The 18261-nt window shown below is 46.6% G+C and overlaps 2 protein-coding genes across 2 annotated transcripts; one reads left to right on the forward strand and one right to left on the reverse strand.

Annotated features, from left to right (window-relative positions):
* The first annotated feature begins 5761 nt into the window (after positions 1-5761).
* Positions 5762-9887, forward strand: LOC125512619 (probable protein phosphatase 2C 72). The gene is made up of 5 exons (XM_048677724.1): positions 5762-6201; positions 6362-6788; positions 7263-7630; positions 8185-8421; positions 9398-9887. Exons 2-5 carry the CDS (start codon positions 6464-6466, stop codon positions 9644-9646), a joined length of 1179 nt encoding a protein of 392 aa, XP_048533681.1. The 5' UTR covers positions 5762-6201; positions 6362-6463; the 3' UTR covers positions 9647-9887.
* Positions 9888-10122: 235 nt separating this feature from the next.
* LOC125512613 (putative magnesium transporter MRS2-G) lies at positions 10123-12801 on the reverse strand. Its single transcript, XM_048677712.1, has 4 exons — positions 12282-12801; positions 11724-12169; positions 10988-11272; positions 10123-10668 (listed from the first exon to the last, which is right to left on the reverse strand). The coding sequence occupies exons 1-4, from the start codon at positions 12661-12663 to the stop codon at positions 10387-10389; spliced, it is 1395 nt and encodes a 464-aa protein (XP_048533669.1). The 5' UTR covers positions 12664-12801; the 3' UTR covers positions 10123-10386.
* Between the last annotated feature and the right edge of the window lie 5460 nt (positions 12802-18261).

The following is an 18261-nucleotide window of genomic DNA, read 5'->3' on the forward strand; positions in this document are numbered from 1 at the left end:
CTATTTATATGAGAGATATGTTTTATGGTCATGCTCCGATGTCAATGGTTTATTCTTAATGAATCTCGAGCGTATATGCTACACATATTCATAGTGTGAGTACCAAAAGATGTAAGGTTGATAATGATAGTCCCACATACTTGTGGCACTGCCGCCTTGGTCACATAGGTGTCAAACGCATGAAGAAGCTCCATGCAGATGGACTTTTAGAGTCTCTTGATATGAATCATTTGACACGTGCGAACCATGCCTCATGGGTAAAATGACCAAGACTCCGTTCTCAGGAACAATGGAGCGAGCAACCAACTTATTGGAAATCATACATACTGATGTGTGCGGTCCAATGAGTGTTGAGGCTCGCGGTGGCTATCGTTATGTTCTCACCCTCACTGATGACTTGAGTAGATATGGGTATGTCTACTTAATGAAACACAAGTCTGAAACCTTTGAAAAGTTCAAGGAATTTCAGAGTGAGGTTGAGAATCAACGTGACAGGAAAATCAAGTTTCTACGATCAGATCGTGGAGGAGAATACTTGAGTCACGAATTTGGCACACACTTAAGAAAATATGGAATAGTTTCACAACTCACGCCGCCTGGAACACCTCAGCGTAATGGTGTGTCCGAACGTCGTAATCGCACTCTATTAGATATGGTGCGATCTATGATGTCTCTTACCGATTTACCGCTATCTTTTTGGGGCTATGCTTTAGAGACTGCCGCATTCACTTTAAATAGGGCTCCGTCGAAATCCGTTGAGACGACACCGTATGAATTATGGTTTGGGAAGAAACCTAAGTTGTCGTTTCTAAAAGTTTGGGGATGCGATGCTTATGTCAAGAAACTTCAACCTGAAAAGCTCGAACCCAAGTCGGAAAAATGCGTCTTCATAGGATACCCTAAAGAAACTGCTGGGTATACCTTCTACCTCAGATCCGAAGGCAAGATCTTTATTGCCAGGAATGGATCCTTTCTAGAGAAAGAGTTTCTCTCGAAAGAAGTAAGTGGGAGGAAAGTAGAACTTGATGAAGTATTGCCTCTTGAACCGGTAAATGGCGCAACTCAAGAAAATGTTCCTGAGGTGCCTGCACCGACTAGAGAGGAAGTATCATGATGATCAAGATACTTCTGATCAAGCTCCTACTGAAATTCGAAGGTCCACAAGGACACGTTCCGCACCAGAGTGGTACGGCAACCCTGTCTTGGAAATCATGTTGTTAGACAACGGTGAACCTTCGAACTATGAAGAAGCGATGGCGGGCCCGGATTCCGACAAATGGCTAGAAGCCATGAAATCCGAGATAGGATCCATGTATGAAAACGAAGTATGGACTTTGACTGACTTGCCCGTTGAACGGCGAGCCATAGAAAATAAATGGATCTTTAAGAAGAAGACAGACGCGGATGGTAATGTGACCATCTATAAAGCTCGACTTGTCGCTAAGGGTTATCGACAAGTTCAAGGGGTTGACTACGATGAGACTTTCTCACCGGTAGCGAAGCTAAAGTCCGTCCGAATCATGTTAGCAATTGCCGCATTCTACGATTATGAAATATGGCAAATGGACGTCAAAACGGCATTCCTTAATGGTTTCCTTAAGGAAGAATTGTATATGATGCAGCCGGAAGGTTTTGTCGATCCTAAGAATGCTGACAAGGTGTGCAAGCTCCAACGCTCGATTTATGGGCTGGTGCAAGCATCTCGGAGTTGGAACATTCGCTTTGATGAGATGATCAAAGCGTTTGGGTTTACGCAGACTTATGGAGAAGCCTGCGTTTACAAGAAAGTGAGTGGGAGCTCTGTAGCATTTCTCATACTATATGTAGATGACATACTTTTGATGGGAAATGATATAGAACTCTTGGACAGCATCAAGGCCTACTTGAATAAGAGTTTTTCAATGAAGGACCTTGGAGAAGCTGCTTATATATTAGGCATCAAGATCTATAGAGATAGATCAAGACGCCTCATAGGTCTTTCACAAAGCACATACCTTGATAAGATTTTGAAGAAGTTCAAAATGGATCAGTCCAAGAAAGGGTTCTTGCCTGTTTTGCAAGGTGTATGAAATTGAGCTCGGCTCAATGCCCGACCACGGCAGAAGATATAGAAGAGATGAGTGTCATCCCCTATGCCTCAGCCATAGGTTCTATTATGTATGCCATGCTGTGTACCAGACCTGATGTAAACCTTGCCGTAAGTTTGGTAGGAAGGTACCAAAGTAATCCCGGCAAGGAACACTGGACAGCGGTCAAGAATATCCTGAAGTACCTGAAAAGGACTAAGGAAATGTTTCTCGTTTATGGAGGTGACGAAGAGCTCGTCGTAAAGGGTTACGTCGACGCTAGCTTCGACACAGATCTGGATGACTCTAAGTCACAAACCGGATACGTGTATATGTTGAATGGTGGAGCAGTGAGCTGGTGCAGCTGCAAGCAGAGCGTCGTGGCAGGATCTACATGTGAAGCGGAGTACATGGCAGCCTCGGAGGCAGCACATGAAGCAATATGGGTGAAGGAGTTCATCACCGACCTAGGAGTCATACCCAATGCGTCGGGGCCAATCAAACTCTTTTGTGACAACACTGGAGCTATTGCACTTGCCAAGGAGCCCAGGTTTCACAAGAAGACAAGGCACATCAAGCGTCGCTTCAACTCCATTCGTGAAAATGTTCAAGATGGAGACATAGAGATTTGTAAAGTACATACGGACCTGAATGTAGCAGATCCGTTGACTAAACCTCTCCCTAGGGCAAAACATGATCAACACCAGAATTCCATGGGTGTTCGATTCATCACAATGTAACTAGATTATTGACTCTAGTGCAAGTGGGAGACTGTTGGAAATATGCCCTAGAGGCAATAATAAAAGTATTATTATTATATTTCTTTGTTCATGATAATTGTCTTTATTCATGCTATAACTGTATTATCCGGAAATCGTAATACAACGTGTGTGAATACATAGACCAATAATATGTCCCTAGTAAGCCTCTAGTTGACTAGCTCGTTGATCAACAGATAGTCATGGTTTCCTGGCTATGGACATTGGATGTCATTGATAACGGGATCACATCATTAGGAGAATGATGTGATGGACAAGACCCAATCCTAAGCATAGCACAAGATCGTGTAGTTCGTTTGCTAGAGCTTTTCCAATGTCAAGTATCTTTTCCTTTGACCATGAGATCGTGTAACTCCCGGATACCGTAAGAGTGCTTTGGGTGTATCAAACGTCACAACGTAACTGGGTGACTATAAAGGTGCACTACAGGTATTTCCGAAAGTGTCTGTTGGGTTGACACGGATCGAGACTGGGATTTGTCACTCCATATAACGGAGAGGTATCACTGGGCCCACTCGGTAATGCATCATCATTATGAGCTCAAGGTGACCAAGTGGTTGATCACGGGATCATGCATTACGGTACGAGTAAAGTGACTTGCCGGTAACGAGACTGAACAAGGTATTGGGATACCGACGATCGAGTCTCGGGCAAGTAACATACCGATTGACAAAGGGAATTGTATACGGGGTTGTTTAATCCTCGACATCGTGGTTCATCCGATGAGATCATCGTGGAGCATGTGGGAGCCAACATGGGTATCCAGATCCCGCTGTTGGTTATTGACCGGAGAGTCGTCCCGGTCATGTCTGCATGTCTCCCGAACCCGTAGGGTCTACACACTTAAGGTTCGGTGACGCTAGGGTTGTGAAGATATGTATATGCAGTAACCCGAATGTTGTTCGGAGTCCCGGATGAGATCCCGGACGTCACGAGGAGTTCCGGAATGGTCCGGAGGTAAAGAATTATATATAGGAAGTGCTGTTTCGGCCATCGGGACAAGTTTCGGGGTTATCGGTATTGTACCGGGACCACCGGAGGGGTCCCGGGGGTCCCACCGGGTGGGGCCACCTATCCCGGAGGGCCCATGGGCTGAAATAGGAGGGAACCCAGCCCATAGTGGGCTGGGGCGCCACCCCCTATAGGCCCATGCGCCTAGGGTTCCAACCAAGGAAGAGTCCAAGTGGTGGAAGGCACCTCTAGGTGCCTTGGGGGGGAGGGAAACCTCCCCTTGGCAGCCGCACCTAGGAGATTGGATCTCCTAGGCTGCGCACCAACCCCCCTTGGCCCTCCTATATATAGTGGGGGAGAGGAGAGACTTGAGACAACAGCCCTGGCGCCTCCCTCTCTCCCCGTTACGTCTTCTCTCTCGTAGTATAGGCGAAGCCCTGCTACTGTGACGCCCTGCATCCACCCACCACGCCGTCGTGCTGCTGGATCTTCATCAACCTCTCCTCCCCCCTTGCTGGATCAAGAAAGGAGGAGACGTCATCCGCTCCGTACGTGTGTTGAACGCGGAGGTACCGTCCGTTCGGTGCTAGGATCTCCGGTGATTTGAATCACGTCGTGTTCGACTACATCAACCCCGTTCTTCAAACGCTTCCGCTCGCGATCTACAAAGGTATGTAGATGCATCTAATCACTCGTTGCTAGATGAACTCCTAGATGGATCTTGGTGAAACGAGTAGGAAATTTTTTTGTTTTCTGCTACGTTCCCCAACAGTTGCTTGGGTCCGAGCTCTGGCCCCTAGATGAATTGTCACTAGATGCTGGTTTCTTATACTCCTCAGGAGCTCGCAGAATCGGGCCAAAGGCTAGTTCACCCTTCTCATCTCTGGTGCCCGGGGTCTGACTATAAAGTCCAGGGTGCCCGACTCGCCCACATGAGAAACAGAAGTAGGGTATCTGCTCATATTGGATGTCATATGAATCTACCCTCTTCCTCCTTGCTGAATCAATGAGTATCTATCTTCAGAGCGGTTTGTTAACTTCAACTGAGACCCTAGCTCGAAGATAACCACCATTGTGATCAAACTTTGCACTTTTGGCTCCCTTGTCAATCATCCATGCGATGGGTAGGGACCATGCATCATCCCTTAAATTGTAAGGCAGATTAAGAACCCTAGCCCACACCTGGAGCCGATCAAAACTGACTTCGTCTGGGTGCATGTGTTCGTCGAACTCGGCCAGAATTACCGTGTTCTTACTGATATGCCACGGTGATCCAATCCAAACTCTGTCTTGATATCTCTGAGTCTCAAATTCTGCGACGAACATGTTCGTCCCTACCAAGCGGAACTGCAAACCCCTCGTATTCCCCCAAGCCGGTCGAAGCGTGTTGCCAATGGCATGGATGTGATATTGATTGCGGTGGAGAACCTTGCCAGCCAGTAGCCACTTCACCTGGCCGCCCTCAGCACAATCTCGATCACGAGTGGGGTAGCCTCTTCCTCGGAGATATTCAGCTTCCCCAACGCTTCCTCTAGCAGTGACTTTGCTGATCTAGAGTTACTGGAGCCCCCCGTGCGTACCGTTCGGCGGAGAGGATGTAGCCATCGTTTACGCCGACTTACTCGAGGCAGCCCACCGATCTGAATCCGCGGCCGCCGATTTGTTCCACGTCAAACCCTAGAGTCGCCGCCAGAAGCGCCTTAGGGTTTCGACGAAAAAGTCAGTCGAGCGAGCGAACATAAAAAAGCCTTTTTCTTAACAGGTGCCCCTATGAATAAAGTATATGTACATGCGTTTGTAGAGGCGATCGTCAGTGTGTACGCATGAACGTTTGATTTGCATCATGCTTCTTTTTATAGTTTATAAACAAAAAACCTTTTTCTTCGTGTGTAAAGATAAGAAAGCCAGAGAAAACAGGGGAGAGATTAATGGAAGCATTCCACGAAATAGTCACCACCCCGGAATGAAATTAGGTCCTATCGCCTTTGCCATTGCCTTGCTGGCCCCGACCCCCCTCGCTCTCTCCTTGGGTTGCCTTGTTCGTCTTCTCTCTTGCTTGCTAGTCCTCTCTCCCTCTCTCTTTGCTGTGGAGCGGAGAAGATAGAGAGATTCCCTGATCTGCTCGTCGATCGAGCCTGCCCTGCCTGCCTGCAAAATTTGGCAGCGCGAGAAGGGAGACCGAAAAGGAGAGCGGAAAAGCGCATCTTATTTTAGTCTCCCCGCCTCAGCTTCGCGGTTGCTTCGTCTGGATCCCGGAGAGGAGCCCACCTTGTTCCATCAAAACCCAATCTTCCGCTTGCTCGAGATCGATTGGTTTCCAGATCCAAGCCCGCCCCTCCCTCGTTGCGAGATCGCAGGAAATCTGGGCGCGCGGCTCGGCAGGAAGCTAGCCATCCAAGAAAAAGGTGAGTTGTTCTTTTCTTGTTTGGTCCCTCGTCTTGCAATGCGTTTAGGGTGTGGTCGTTCTTGGCGATCTCTCCCCCTTCGATCGCGCAGCGTCTGCCGTGGATTGATCGGGCTCTTGATCTTGGTGTTTGTGCTTGTGTTGGTTGGCTTCGATGGCAGATTTGGCGAGGCGAAGGAAAGGGGAGAGGATATCGGGAGAGGAGGCGAATAGACATGGCTTTTGTGAGGCAGCGGGCGATGGGGAGGTGGCGGAGATGAGGGATGCTAGCGTCTGCGATGGATTACCTGAGATCTTGCTGGGGTCCGACGTCGTCGCCGGACGGGCGCCCTCGCAAGGGGGTGGATGCGGCCGGCCGGCAGGACGGGCTCCTGTGGTACAAGGACGCAGGGCAGCTCGTCGCCGGCGAGTTCTCGATGGCCGTGGTCCAGGCCAATAACCTGCTGGAGGACCACAGTCAGGTAGAATCTGGGTCGCTGAGCACCACGGATCCCGACCTGCAGGGCACCTTCGTCGGCGTCTATGATGGCCATGGTGGACCGGAGACGGCACGCTACATCAATGACCACATGTTCAACCATCTGAAGGGTAATACCTCAACCGTTGCTGCGGCTCTCCTGTTGTAGAACTTAAACTAGAAAGGATTTTACATCAAATGTCAGTCTAGCTATGCTATACGATCCATAGTTGTATTGTTTCCCATTGCTAGACCTGCAAGTGTCTGTGATTGATGCTGATTGTTCTCAGCCATTTTTCTTCCCATGGAAGTAGATATTTATTGGATGCCTGCATTGCATAGGATATAGTTCTGCTTGTAGTAAAACAGAGAACAAACAAGCGCAATTTAAATGATGTTTTGTTCAGAGCAGTTGCCTACTTTGTACTATATTCGATCCTTGGTTGATTTATTTTACTTCCAAGTATAATGGAAGCACATTTATTGTTGACTGTAGAGTGAATAAATGATAGTGTCGTTTACTCACCTTCACGTCATACTATGACATGTTTGAACCACATGTCAATCTCCATTAGTTCCCTCACATGATGAACTTCCTTTTTCAGTATATGCATCTGAGCAGAAGTGCATGTCAGTGGAAGTAATTCGGAAGGCTTTCCGAGCGACCGAGGAGGGATTTCTCTCTCTGGTCAGTAATCAATGGTCGGTGAGGCCGCAATTAGCGGCGGTAGGCTCTTGCTGTCTAGTTGGTGTGATTTGTGCTGGAACTCTCTATGTTGCAAATGTTGGGGACTCCCGTGCTATTCTGGGGAGACTTGTCAAGGGAACTGGAGAGGTTGTGGCTATGCAGCTCTCAGCAGAACATAATGCATCCTTTGAGGAGGTTAGGCGAGAGATGCAGGCAATGCATCCTGATGATCCCCACATTGTGATCCTGAAGCACAATGTTTGGCGTGTGAAGGGTATTATTCAGGTAAATGTCCGGAGTTCAAAAATTGCAACTGGCATGTGATCCATAGCTTGCTTTATACAGTCTTCAGACATTAGGCTTAACTTTTCATTATAGCCATAACTGCATTTAAATGCTGTGTCCCTATGCTTCTGTTAGAATTGTTGCTGCATGTTTTTACATTAGGAAAATTCTCAGTTATCAACTATACTTAGGTGTTCTTGTTGGGTATTTTTTTACCAGTGTATTCAACTTTGTACTAACTTTATACTACAGTTAGTACAAAGTTGAGTCATCTATTTTGGAACGGAGGGAGTATTAGCCAAGGCAAATACCATATTCAGCTGTTGAATGCATTTCCCTTGATGTTGATCCCGCAAATAAATTATTATGTATGCCTGTGTTTCTTAAAACAGATATGAGGTGTGCTAACCATGTGCAATATGGTCATGTGCATTTCCTAGACGAATCACTTAATCTGCTGTTGTCTCTTGCATAGCGTTACTGCTTAGTCCCTTCCCAAATGCCATGCAATTGCTTCTGCTGTGTATCTCACATGGTAGGATAATGTGTTGCAGATAACAAGGTCCATTGGAGATGTGTATCTGAAGAGACCAGAATTCAACAGAGAACCTTTGCATAGCAAGTTTCGGCTTCCAGAAACTTTCCGGAGACCGCTTCTTAGTTCTGAGCCAGCAATTACTGTACACCAAATACAGTTAACTGATCAGTTCATCATTTTTGCATCTGATGGACTCTGGGAGCATCTTAGTAACCAAAAAGCTGTTGAGCTAGTCCACAGTAGTCCTCGTAATGTATGTGCTCTTATCTTATGTTTAGTTTGTGTTACTGGGTTCTTTGAAAGCTAAGTGCTAGTTCATGCATTCTTTTTCCAAACAACAAAGTACGTATTTCTGCTTTTGTAGTAATTTCATCGTTCTTTGGATGATGTTTCTGTTGAGGTAAGTGGACATATTTTCTTTCTTATAAGGAATTAAGGGAACACTAGATATGAACATCTTTAGAACTCATTCTAAGTTTTGATAACATGTAACAGTTCTGTAAGTACATAGTATAGACATATTATCATGCTAGGGTATATTAGATTTTGTTCGCCTGCCATGATGGTTGCAACCGACTTAAATGGCACCAAGTTATCGATTTTGTAGCACTTCCGCAGTTGTTGGTGTTTTAGGTACTTAAATTTGTCTGTAGCAAAATGTTGTTTGAGATAACAACAGTGGTTTAGTCCCTAGAAGTTTGTGTTTCTCTGCCGGTCCTGGATTAGGTCATGTCTGCCTAATGTGGTATAGGTTATATTGTTGATTATGTATGTCCCCCTTTTCATGTCACTTCGCTGATTGAAGGTTACATGCTTAAACTTCAGTCTGCAAATGCCTGGTTGTTCGCTTATTGAGGAGATATTTTGTAGCAGTTATCATCTTCAGAGCTCCTTGTTTTTTTTCCGAGGGAACCATTTTTAGATCTCTTAAACATCTGCATTCTTCATTGAAGCATTGTGAATGAGCTACTTTACAACTGATTCATTTATATTAATCACACCTTTCCTGAACTATGGCGATTGTCACCTCACCAACTAACCAATGTAGACATGTTACTGAATCTCACTTCACATTTCAGTTTGCAAACAGACCATGTAGTAGGACCCAGCTTCATTATGTCTAAACAATCTTGTTCTCATATTCTACTAGTCTTGTGTTCCTTCATTCATTTCGTAGAACAGCATTGCTTTCTTATTTTGTTAATGTTATCGTAACTTGTATGTTTCAGGGGATTGCTCGAAAGCTAGTGAAGGCTGCAATGCAGGAAGCAGCAAAGAAGAGGGAGATGCGGTATTCAGATCTCAAGAAAATTGACCGTGGAGTGAGGCGCCACTTTCATGATGATATAACGGTCGTTGTGGTATTTTTCGATTCGAATGCCATAGCCATGGATGCCTGGAGCCGTCCCACAGTTTCTCTGCGAGGTGGCGGCGTTGCCCTCCCAGTAAATTCCCTTGCTCCATTCTCAGGTTCCTAGCCTTTCACTGGAGTCAAGAAGACACGAAGGCCAGAAAAGAAATGGTGAAGAAGACAAGAAGAGCAGCAGCCACGGTCAAGTGTAGTGCGTTTCCTGTGCGTTCTCGCAACAAAAAAAAAAGACCTTTTAGATTCAACCTGGTTACTAGTGTACTGATAGCGGCAAGTTATAAGATTAGATTATTCTTAGTGTACATTCTCCGGATCGTCTTGTGATAATAGTTCATCTCATCACCATTTCATTTTGTTTAGCCCCTCACAAAGTGCTGCATCTCAAGGCTGGCTAATCTTGGACATGTAGCAGGTTGCTTTCTTGATGCCTTAATCTGCTGAGCTCTGATCAACACGATCTACAACGTTATTCTGTTGACAAGTCACATGTGAACTTGCACATATTGAACGGTTCTTGTCACATCGTTCGGAAAGCAAGCATGATAAACCTAAGATCTTGCAGCATCGGTTTTCTGTTGCCAAGAATAGCCAAATCTGGTGCCAATCTATTAAAAAGCAGATGAACTGACGTACTCGTATAATTTATGGCAATGAAACATCACAGCATATTACTCACTCTGTTATCTACTACTACAAAACATGAACACACAGAGTTTCTCCCTAACCCAACAGGCACACCTCTGCCCTTCGAGGGCTTGCTCCTTACCGGAGGCCAGAGAAGCAAAAGTGTCTGCCACCTTCAGAATGATGAGCTCTCTCACCATCTTATGACTCGCCTTCACTGTGAGTTCAGGGACCGAGCAACTTCTTCCACCAGGCGTACCCTAACAAAACAACGGAGATCACAAAGCAGCCTGACGATGTACCTCCGACAAATGGCCAAAAGAAGCTGCCATCTGTGTCATAAAAATGGCATGGAATGTTCATCGCAAATGCCCCAGCTATGAAGGTATTGACGGCTATGCCGAAAGACGCGATGGTCAGCGTAAGCTGAAGTTGGATCAGTTCATTTCGCTGGTTGTCGAGTTGAATGTTGACGTAGTCTTCTGTGTCATCAATATACTCTCGGACCTGTTAAATTTCCAAAGGAGAAATCAATGTACACATCAAGATGAGTAAGAAATAAGAACCCAAATAACTCGACCAAAATATGCTCCTAATAATGAAATAATTCAGCATATGATATCTTGCTGCCTCGAGTATCAACTGAGCCCTGTGTTTTGCAGAACAAAAGACAATTTATCTGTGCAATTACACTCTCGGAAATGGAACAACAACTAAATTCCACATGATTACTCAGCACCAAATACGTACAATATCAAGAATTAAGATAAGCCAGTGTTAAATAGCTCAAGAAAACAGTAACAAGGCTTATGTCGGAAGGACTAACCGATAAAATTCTGTTGCGAATTCCATCCAGTTGCATGAAGTAGGCCTCAAGCAACATCTCTAGGTCTTCCACATCGTTATCCAAATATATACTGGTAGCAATGCTCACACTGCGCCGAAAACTGGAGTTCAGCCTCGGCAGACTTGCTCCTGCGGGAACAATGCTATTGGAAGCAGCAGACGTCATTATAGCCTCAACCTGCTGATTCTGTGCTTGCTTCCTTGTAAGATAAAGATGTGCCATGTCTTCATTATCATCTAGAAGATGTTCTATCTCATCCCTGACCTAAGAAGAGCAGCATGTGGGTTATCATCAAGGTTCTCAAAACTACAGTAGAAATTCCCAGTAGCAATACACTGTAAGCAATAAGATTGAGAAGCTTAATGGCAAATAGAAGAAAACCAAAAATGGTCAACTGCCTATGCCCCCCCCCCCCCCCCCCCCGTTCAATTTTTTTCTAATGTAACAATTCAATCAGAATTAGAATTTAAAATTATCATCTTTTATAGTAATCTAAAGCAGATAAATTGTAGCAATTGGTTCTTTGAAAACTTGCACCAAGATAGTTTTATAATAGTTATTCATCCACGTGAAGAGGGCTATGTAAGAACTACTCTTGATGCTCCATTATGAGCGAATAAAATCCACTCTTTGTCGAAATATGTAAGACCGTACATCAATTGGTGACTTGACTAAATGATAAAGGTGGAAGGCAGCAGAGTTTCTCTAATGATACCTTCTGAACGCGGGCAAGCAAACGGGTAAGGTCACTCTTGAGGCTCCGCACACGCTCCAAGTTCTTAGTGCTGACATTCTTGGTGAGCTCATCAAGCACGGGAATAGCACGCCTCTCAAGATCAGCCACGCTGGAGTCCAACGTGGAGCACACGGCCTCAAGCCCGACCTCCAGCACCTGGAACTCGAATGGCAACTCATGCTCTGCCCCGGTGGCCTCATTAAGACAGGGCACCTGATCCCCGGGCGAACCATCCTGCTTGACCCCATTGCCATCACCGCCGTGTTCACCATTCCCACCCACCAGGCTCCTCAGAGGGAGATGCTGCCTCAATTGGTCGACGAAAGGGAGCACCTCCTGCATCAGAGGGTCCAATAGGAGGACCTCCTCCGCAGTAACAATCGCCCTGATGAATTCTAGGTTGATGACCATCGCCTTCTCTCTAGCTGCACAATCAAACATCGTATATGAGTATGTAACGCTAGGGTCTGCTTGGTTTTTGCAAGAGCAAAATCCGCGTCCCTGATGGCGGTCGGTATCGATTTGGCGAGCGCTCACCGAGGATGCTTGAGGAGTGGGAGAAGACGGGGCCGAGGATGCGGAGGTCGCGCGGGGGCACGCCCGCGCGGCGGATGATGGAGGCCTTGTCGAGCTCCAGGATCTCAGAGGAGCCCCACCGGTCCAGCCGCATCCACAAGCGGGAGCCGGCCTTCTTCTTGCCGACCTTGGCGGCCAGGGCGGCACCACCCCCGGGAGAGGGGGCAGGCGGAGACGTGGTGGTCTGCGGCGCGGGGGGCGGAGTGGTCGGGGAGGGGGGAGGCGGCGAGCTGGGCTTGGGCAGGGAAGGGAGGCGGCGCGCGGAGCGGGTGCGCTTGGTGGAGGACGAGGTGGAGGCGGCGGAGAAGAAGGGCAGCTTCCTGCCTCCGGATCGCCTCCCCATGGTGGCGGCGGCGGTGGGGGGCGGCGGCTTTGATCGAGGTCGTTGGGGGGCGTGGTGCGGCACGGGAAGAGAGGGGCTGGCAGTTTGGGACGCGTGGTTCGCGTCCAATCAGTCTCTGCTGCAGCTCCGGAGTGGGCTGGGCTGGAACCAGGAAGTGTGCGTGGGGAGTCGCGTCCGGCGCCAACCGTTAGTTTACCCGCCACGGAGCTGAGACGGGAGGCTCCCTGGTTCAGCCATTGATTGTTGCGTCGTGATTCGTGCCTGATATAATCTTAAAATTATTGTGTCATTCTTTTTTTTCCGGGTTTAATAGGAGTTTTATTCCATAGTAAGAGCATCTCCAATAGGAAAATTACCACTCCTAAAAAGGGGCATCTTTTGTCAAAGGTTTGTGATCTTATTGACATAATCATAAATCATGGGATGAAGATTTGGTGAGACACGTTGTGACCAATTAATGCTCAAAGGGTGCTCGCAATTCCACTTCCCATGCATGATATGCCGGATTTCATTGCTTGAGCTATACAAAAAATGACATGCTCATTGTTCGTTCGGCTTGTTTAGAAGAATGGAATCAACAACATGAGAAAAAATTGCAACATGCAAATGGGATGGATAGAACCAATCTCAATCCTATTTAATGGAAGATTTGGAAGTTATTTTGTCCGGAGGTAAGAAAAATCATTTTGCATACACTACGTGGAACACTCCAATGCTGAGTTACACTTGCTAATAGACAAATGAACATTTCAGCCATCTACCTATAATGCTCGAATGGGCCAGAAGATACAAAACACGCATTGTTTCTGGTATGAGAAGGCGAAAAAAGTTTGGGGCAAGTTAGGTTTGTACGAAGTGATCAATAAAGCCTATGTGGCTGACCGTGCGGGAGAGGCGGTACTAAAATTCTTACTCTTTAAAGCACCTCCAACAGGCACGCGACGCGCTAAAATAATTTTTACAACGTCGAAATAGCAAAAATTTTGCGCGCAGAAGAGCGCTGACTCCAGCGGTCCCTGCAAAATATTACGCGTGCAAGCAGCTCTAGCAGACGCGGTAAATATACGTCGCTCGCACCCAGCACAAACAACATTTGACACTCAAAATAGAACCAAGAAGATGAAACACATAAAAAATAAATCAACAATAAATAGTTCAATTTATTACAACTCAAACAAATCTTCCAATACAACAAATAGTTCAACAATACCACGTCAAACATACAACATCACTAGTTTTGTCGGCCATTCCATGCCCGCCACTCCTTGATTAGATCCTTTTGAAGATCATCATGCGTTTCGGCATGTCGAATGGCATGATAGGAGACAACAAATCGGGCCACCCTCGCAGCCCTCCGCCTCACTCTCACGGGACGTCCCAAGAGCTCATACTGAGAATAGTCTAAATCTTGCCCACGCTCATTCTGGATGCTCATCCTAAAACGACGCCGAAAGTATGGCTCGGAGTATGTGGGATTCTCCACAAAATAGTGCCTCATCAATCTGTTGTCGGCATCGATCTTATCCCTCCAAATTTTCTGACGACCCATAACCGAACCACCGTGCTTCGGCTTTTTATTGACGTGCATAGCTAGGATCATTTCAAGGTCCTCCTCCTCTCGAATATCAAATTCTTCGTCGGAAGAATCATATGACGAACTCATCTACAATACTAAATTTAAACTAGTCTATATAAAACTACAAAAAACATGCACCAAATTCATCTACAAAATATGAAGTTGAAGTAATACATACCTTGCAAGCGTTTTGTCAAACACCTTGTGGGAGCCGAGCAGCAGTGGGTGGCCGGGTGCTATTCGTTAGAGGAATGGCGCGCTCGAGGGGCGGCGACGATGAGAGAAGGTGGAGGAAGCGGCGGCGGCACACGAGGATAGGCCTGGGAAGCGCCATTGGGTCGCCGGAGCAAATGGGGAGGTGCGGGCGGCAGCGCTAGCGCCTGGATCTGGCGGTTGGTGGAAGTCGCACGCAAGTCATCGTTGTCTAGCGCGCGGGAGCGGGCGCACGAAATAAGCGGCGCACGATGCCGTTTTGCTCCACGCGCTGAACAAACTATACTGCGCGCGTTTTTTTGCGCATCCGCTCGAGCGCCCGTTCCGGCTGCGCACGCGCAAAAAGACGATTTTTCCAGCACGACGCTAAAATCACGCGCCTGTTGGAGATGCTCTTATGCAAGATTAGGAATTATCTAGAATGGGCATCCAGAACGCACGTGAATTGGCGCTATAGTATTTATGATGGGATAGATGTAAACTAGTTCATGAAGGAAAGTTTCAAGATGCAAACCAGACTTTGATGGGGGCTCTTGCCATAACGACAAACTATGTTAATGCTACTCCCCTAAGGTAACTAGTAAAACAGCGGGATGGAGCATCCCTTCTAGGGGTTTTGTGTAGCTGAATGTTGATGCCTTTTTTAATCATGATTCGCTTCAGGGTACAACTAGGCGGTCCTTAGAGATGACAAAGGCATGTTCATTGTTAGTGGAAACTGGAGGATTGATTGTTGTGCAGATGTATTAGCAACAGAAGTCATGACTCTAAAGTTTGGGTTATTACTTGCACAGAAGGCGGGATGCAATCGTCTTGTTGTTAACTCGGGGAATATGGAAGTGATTGACACAATGAAGAATCGAGGACACTCAGCGGGAGCGGCGGCTGCAATTTTTGATGATTTTTATTTTTTGTCTTGTGATTTTCCTCTTACTAGATTTGAACATTGTAATAGAGAAGCAAATAAGATGGCTCACGAAATTTCTAGGCTAGCAAAAATTTTTGCAAGTAGGGTTTCATTTGAGGAGCCTATGAATGATATTGTATCTTTTCTTATAGGCGATGTAACAATTATTTATAATTAATAAAAATTGAAGTGGTCTTTTAGAAAAAAAGAGCATCTCCAATAGGTGATGTAGATGCAAAAAAAACTAACTTATACATCTCTGAGGCCCCAAAACCCACCTTCAACAGATGATGTAGATAAAAAATTACATCTTCATCACTAGGAGATGTAAAAAACAACACGTGGAGATGCAAATTTGCATACCTACCTCCAAGAGATGCAAAACTGGCAGCCCAACGCCAACCGCCCAACTGCCTTCAGTTTTGTTCCGCTTGCCCGACGGCTGCCCACCTCCGCCATCACCGCCACCTGCCCGTCCATATCCAACCCACCTTGACCTTGCCCACTTACCCCGCCGCCTACCTCGCCGCCGCAGCGACATCCGCCGCTGATTCGATTTCGGTCGCTGATTCAATTCCTCGGAGCTGCGGTTGTTGCGATGTCGTCAACGGCATGGTCATGGACACGCCGAAGCTTTTGGCAGCCGCGACTCGCCACTAGAGCTAGGGGAGCAGCATGAAGGCTAGCCACCCACCCGCTCGTGAAGTCGCGCGATGCCAGAGCCGCCCGCGCGTGGAACCGTGCTACTTCTTGAGCTTGCCTTCATTTTTCCCTTGAAGAGGAAATGGTGATGCAGCAAAGTAGAGATATGTATTTCCCTTAGTTAAGAACAAAGGTATCAATCTAGTAGGTGAAGGAAATATGCCCTAGAGGCAATAATAAAGTTATTATTTATTTCCTTATATCATGATAAATTTTTATTATTCATGCTAGAATTGTATTAACCGGAAACATAATACATGTGTGAATACATAGACAAACAGAGTGTCACTAGTATGCCTCTACTTGAGTAGCTCGTTAATCGAAGATGGTTATGTTTCCTAACCATGAACAAAAGAGTTGTTATTTGATTAACGGGATCACATCATTAGAAGAATGATGTGATTGACATGACCCATTCCATTAGCTTAGCACCTGATTGTTTAGTATGTTGCTATTGCTTTCTTCATGACTTATACATGTTCCTATGACTATGAGATTATGCAACTCCCGTTTGCCGGAGGAACACTTTGTGTGCTACCAAACGTCACAACGTAACTGGGTGATTATAAAGGAGCTCTACAGGTGTCTCCAAAGGTACATGTTGGGTTGGCGTATTTCAAGATTAGGATTTGTCACTCCGTTTGTCGGAGAGGTATCTCTGGGCCCTCTCGGTAATGCACATCACATAAGCCTTGCAAGCATTGCAACTAATGAGTTAGTTGCGAGATGATGTATTACGAAACGAGTAAAGAGACTTGCCGGTAACGAGATTGAACTAGGTATTGAGATACCGACGATCGAATCTCGGGCAAGTAACATACCGATGACAATGGGAACAACGTATGTTGTTATGCGGTCTGACCGATAAAGATCTTCGTAGAATATGTGGGAGCCAATATGAGCATCCAGGTTCCGCTATTGGTTATTGACCGGAGATGTGTCTCGGTCATGTCTACATTGTTCTCTAACCCGTAGGGTCCGCACGCTTAAGGTTTCGATGACAGTTATATTATGAGTTTATGAGGTTTGATGTACCGAAGGAGTTCGGAGTCCCGTATGAGATCGGGGACATGACAAGGAGTCTCGAAATGGTCGAGACGTAAAGATCGATATATTGGACGACTATATTCGGACATCGGAAAGGTTCCGAGTGATTTGGATATTTTCGGAGGTACCGGGGAGTTACGGGAATACGAGGAAGAAGCAATGGGCCTTAGTGGAAAGGACCAGGAGGTGGCGCACACCCCTCCCAAGCCCAGTCCGAATTGCACAAGGGGTTTGGGGCGCAGCCCCTCTCTCCCTTCCTTCCCCTCTTCCCCCTTCCCCCCTTCTCCTAGTTGGATTAGGAAAGGAGGAAACCTACTCCAACTAGGAGTAGGAATCCTACTCCCTGGCGCGCCCCTCCTAGGGCCGGCCTCCTCCCCCTTGCTCCTTTATATACGGGGGCAGGAGGGCACCTCTAGACACACAAGTTGATCTTCGTGATCGTTCTCTTAGCCGTGTGCGATGCCCCCTTCCACCATAATCCTCGATAATATTGTAGCGGTGCTTAGGCGAAGCCCTGCGACGGTAGAACATCAAGATCGTCACCACGCCGTCGTGCTGACGGAACTCTTCCCCGACACTTTGCTGGATCGGAGTCCAGGGATCGTCATCGAGCTGAACGTGTGCTAGAACTCGGAGGTGCCATAGTTTCGGTGCTTGATCGGTCGGGCCGTGAAGGCGTACGACTACATCAACCGCGTTGTCATAACGCTTCCGCTGTCGGTCTACGAGGGTACGTAGATCACACTCTCCCCTCTTATTGCTATGCATCACCATGATCTTGCATGTGCGTAGATTTTTTTGAAATTACCACGTTCTCCAACAGTGGTATCAGAGCCTAGGTTTTATGTGTTGATGTTGTGCACGAGTAGAACACAAGTGAGTTGTGGGCGATATAAGTCATACTGCTTACCAGCATGTCATACTTTGGTTCGGCGGTATTGTTGGATGAAGCGGCCCGGACCGACATTACGCGTACGCTTACGCGAGACTGGTTCTACCGACGTGCTTTGCACACAGGTGGCTGGCGGGTGTCAGTTTTTCCAACTTTAGTTGAACCGAGTGTGGCTACGCCTGGTCCTTGTGAAGGTTAAAACAACACCAACTTGATAAACTATCGTTGTGATTTTTTGATGCGTAGGTAAGATTGGTTCTT

This window comes from Triticum urartu, chromosome 1 (assembly GCF_003073215.2).
Source record: "Triticum urartu cultivar G1812 chromosome 1, Tu2.1, whole genome shotgun sequence".
In the NCBI taxonomy this organism is placed as follows: domain Eukaryota; kingdom Viridiplantae; phylum Streptophyta; class Magnoliopsida; order Poales; family Poaceae; genus Triticum; species Triticum urartu.

Bases quoted from the DNA above. Each gene is read 5' to 3' on its own strand.
- LOC125512613 (XM_048677712.1), bottom strand. From the start codon at position 12,663: ATGGGGAGGCGATCCGGAGGCAGGAAGCTGCCCTTCTTCTCCGCCGCC. The intron at 12,170-12,281 runs GTGAGCGCTCGC...TTGATTGTGCAG, and splicing joins CCACTCCTCAAGCATCCTCG to CTAGAGAGAAGGCGATGGTC. The intron at 10,669-10,987 runs GTTAGTCCTTCC...GAAATTTAACAG, and splicing joins TTCGCAACAGAATTTTATCG to GTCCGAGAGTATATTGATGA.
- LOC125512619 (XM_048677724.1), top strand. From the start codon at position 6,464: ATGCTAGCGTCTGCGATGGATTACCTGAGATCTTGCTGGGGTCCGACG. The intron at 6,789-7,262 runs GTAATACCTCAA...TTCCTTTTTCAG, and splicing joins CATGTTCAACCATCTGAAGG to TATATGCATCTGAGCAGAAG. The intron at 8,422-9,397 runs GTATGTGCTCTT...TGTATGTTTCAG, and splicing joins TCCACAGTAGTCCTCGTAAT to GGGATTGCTCGAAAGCTAGT.